The following is a 2,500-nucleotide window of genomic DNA, read 5'->3' on the forward strand; positions in this document are numbered from 1 at the left end:
ACTTCTTGATTCGTTATCAGTAATTTACTATATCCTTCATCACTATCGGGAGAATCCCACATTTCAACTATTTGACTCCAAGCAGTATTAACCTCTTACTAACCGTACGCAAGGGCCGTACTGGCCAATATTGGCACAACGTAGTAGCAGTACGTACGTACAAATACGACCGGGCACCAGTATTCCTCAGTACGGTCCCGGGCAATTGAAGTTAGTAAGCTGTTTATTATATGGCATCGTTTTTGAGTGATCGGACACCCAAGGCTAGAACCTTCTAAAACCATACGATACCTCACTATGCGATGAAATGAAAAAGGGTATTCTATGATAAAAACAACTGATACAACTGCAGATTTACCTGTATCGTTGTGGCTTCACCAGCTCCTAGCTTGAACATGGCCGGCTTGAGTTCGAATGGATCAGCAACAATGGAGCCAGGGTTTTCCAGAGTCCACTAAAACAACAAATTTAGCCACTCGTTTAAATACAAAACTGACCGTCAGGCAGAGGAAATCCCCAAGTCACATAACAGAAAAGGAGGCTTCACTTTGATTAACTTTACGATTGTTTTAAGATTCAGAAGTAGATGACAAGCAGTAAGTGAAAACTTAAATATTCGCCGACACCCTTGCCCGCTTGCCCGCTGGAGATGGCTGGTCATCCAGCGTGACAAATCCGGCCACCTAAAATAAACCTGATTTCTCACCCGATAAAAACTCAGATTACCCACTGCAACGGCGAATGCTTCGAGGATGTATGGTTGAAAGTTTCGAAAGCTGCGATATTTGCGTGCATATTTGAAGAGCCATAAATCCTTATGTATCTCCACAAAGGAGACGTTTTAGGGAATAAGCCTTTGCGCTTAAAATGCGCATCAGAAAAATTTTTTTTTTTTTTTTGCACTTTTTAGAAAAAGGCCTCGGGAGCCATTGTTTTGGGCTTTGAAAGACAAAAATAAGAGAGAGACGAGGACAGGGGAGATGGCTAGGAATTTTGAATTTCACCCATGTTCTTTTCGAGGCCGATGTTGGTTTTTCTTAATGTCCTTGAGTACCTGACACAAGGATGTTGCTAAGCGCCGGCTGCCGGTGAAAATCGCCGCTTGAGAAAGGGGAGATCGCCAGCTGAATTTTGGCTGTCGATTGAAGCGACTGAGAAGATTGCAAATTACTCTCTACAAAGTGGAAAAGTCATTCGATGTGTTAACGAAAAAAATTGAATATCTGCCTGTCTTTGGAATTATCGCTATAATTTATCGATACTGGAAATACTGTTGTGCGTGTCTTCTCTTTCCCTGTATTCACCATCTTGAAGAATGCCGGGTGTTGCGAGACACTGGGAACAATCTTGTTACCAGGTCCCTTTGATGCTCAGAGCACGAACTTTAATATCGCCTCGATAGAACCTTCAACCGGATGAATTTATTCTTAGCTACATCCCTGCAATGACATCACATAAACCCAGCGGAATGTGACAATTTGGTAATGTGAACCGCCACGATTTCTCGTGATTGAGCATCCCTAATGCAAATACGCAAATACTCTACAAATACAAAAATACTCCTTTGTACCAATTTTGTCAAATACCTTAAATGAGATTCACATATCCAAAGGGCTGAAGTGGGCGACTCGTCTCCCTCCTTGTGACAATAACTATTATCATATTGATCCAGCGAATGTTTGGCTGATAGAGACAACTGCTTTGCTTACTTTCATAAAGCGCTGTATGAGATCTGACATTTTCGGATAAATTTTCCCACGAATTACCTGAAATGTCGTTGATGGCCAACTCGATTTTCTCAAAACACAAAACCGTCCGTCCCCTCCACTGTTTTTACAAGTCAGTTGCACAATTTTCCTTCCTCCCACCAAAGCGTGACCGCAATCAAGCACAGAGGACACTATAAAAATTCAAAAGGTGACAAAGTCACTCATGTCCACAAACGCACGTAATTACATGCACACCCAATTTTAATGGAGCGGTTTTCAATTGAGTGTCGTAAAACCAAAACCAAAGTAATTACTTTGGCCAATCAAAAAGGACGGAGACAATCCGATAAACCAATCAAAACGCGAAGTAATTACAAGTAGCCGACACAAAGCGCAGGAAAATGTGCACGCGTGAACCACGATTGGTTTTGATTTCACTTTTGATTGGTTGAAAAAGTGGCCCGAGAACTTTGGACCAATCATTGAGTGAAGTAATGCAAAACCAAAGCAATTCACTGATTACTTTCGGCACTCAATTGAAAATCGCTCTATCCAAAACGAAGTATCCCTTAAAGTCTAAGCATTTGCTAATTTAATTTTCCTTTAACTGCTAGATTTAATACCTTTGTGCGTCTTGCGCGGCAGATAGAAAAGCGAAATTTTGAGGTAAGAATTGTCAAACGTGTTTCCTATTTTTTTTTTGAGGGAAGATCAATATTGTTGCCTGAAAATAATTGAGTTTAGGTACACTTTATTCTTTCTACTCACAAGATAACACAGGCGGTGGCCTT

The 2,500-nt window shown here is 41.1% G+C and overlaps 1 protein-coding gene across 2 annotated transcripts in view; it reads right to left on the reverse strand.

The window, feature by feature from the left end:
• Positions 1–2,500, reverse strand: part of LOC137967576 (deleted in lung and esophageal cancer protein 1-like) — a 41,973-nt gene that overhangs the window by 27,971 nt on the left and 11,502 nt on the right. For both annotated transcript variants that reach the window (XM_068814086.1, XM_068814085.1), the window contains exons 9-11: positions 2,478–2,500; positions 1,767–1,900; positions 359–454 (exon numbers count right to left, since the gene is read on the reverse strand). The exon at positions 2,478–2,500 is cut by the window's right edge and continues 47 nt beyond it. In XM_068814086.1, the coding sequence (XP_068670187.1) occupies positions 359–454; positions 1,767–1,900; positions 2,478–2,500 (253 nt within the window). The remainder of the gene's footprint in view (positions 1–358; positions 455–1,766; positions 1,901–2,477) is intronic.

The sequence above is a fragment of the Montipora foliosa genome, chromosome 8 (genome assembly GCF_036669935.1).
Source record: "Montipora foliosa isolate CH-2021 chromosome 8, ASM3666993v2, whole genome shotgun sequence".
NCBI lineage: Eukaryota > Metazoa > Cnidaria > Anthozoa > Scleractinia > Acroporidae > Montipora > Montipora foliosa.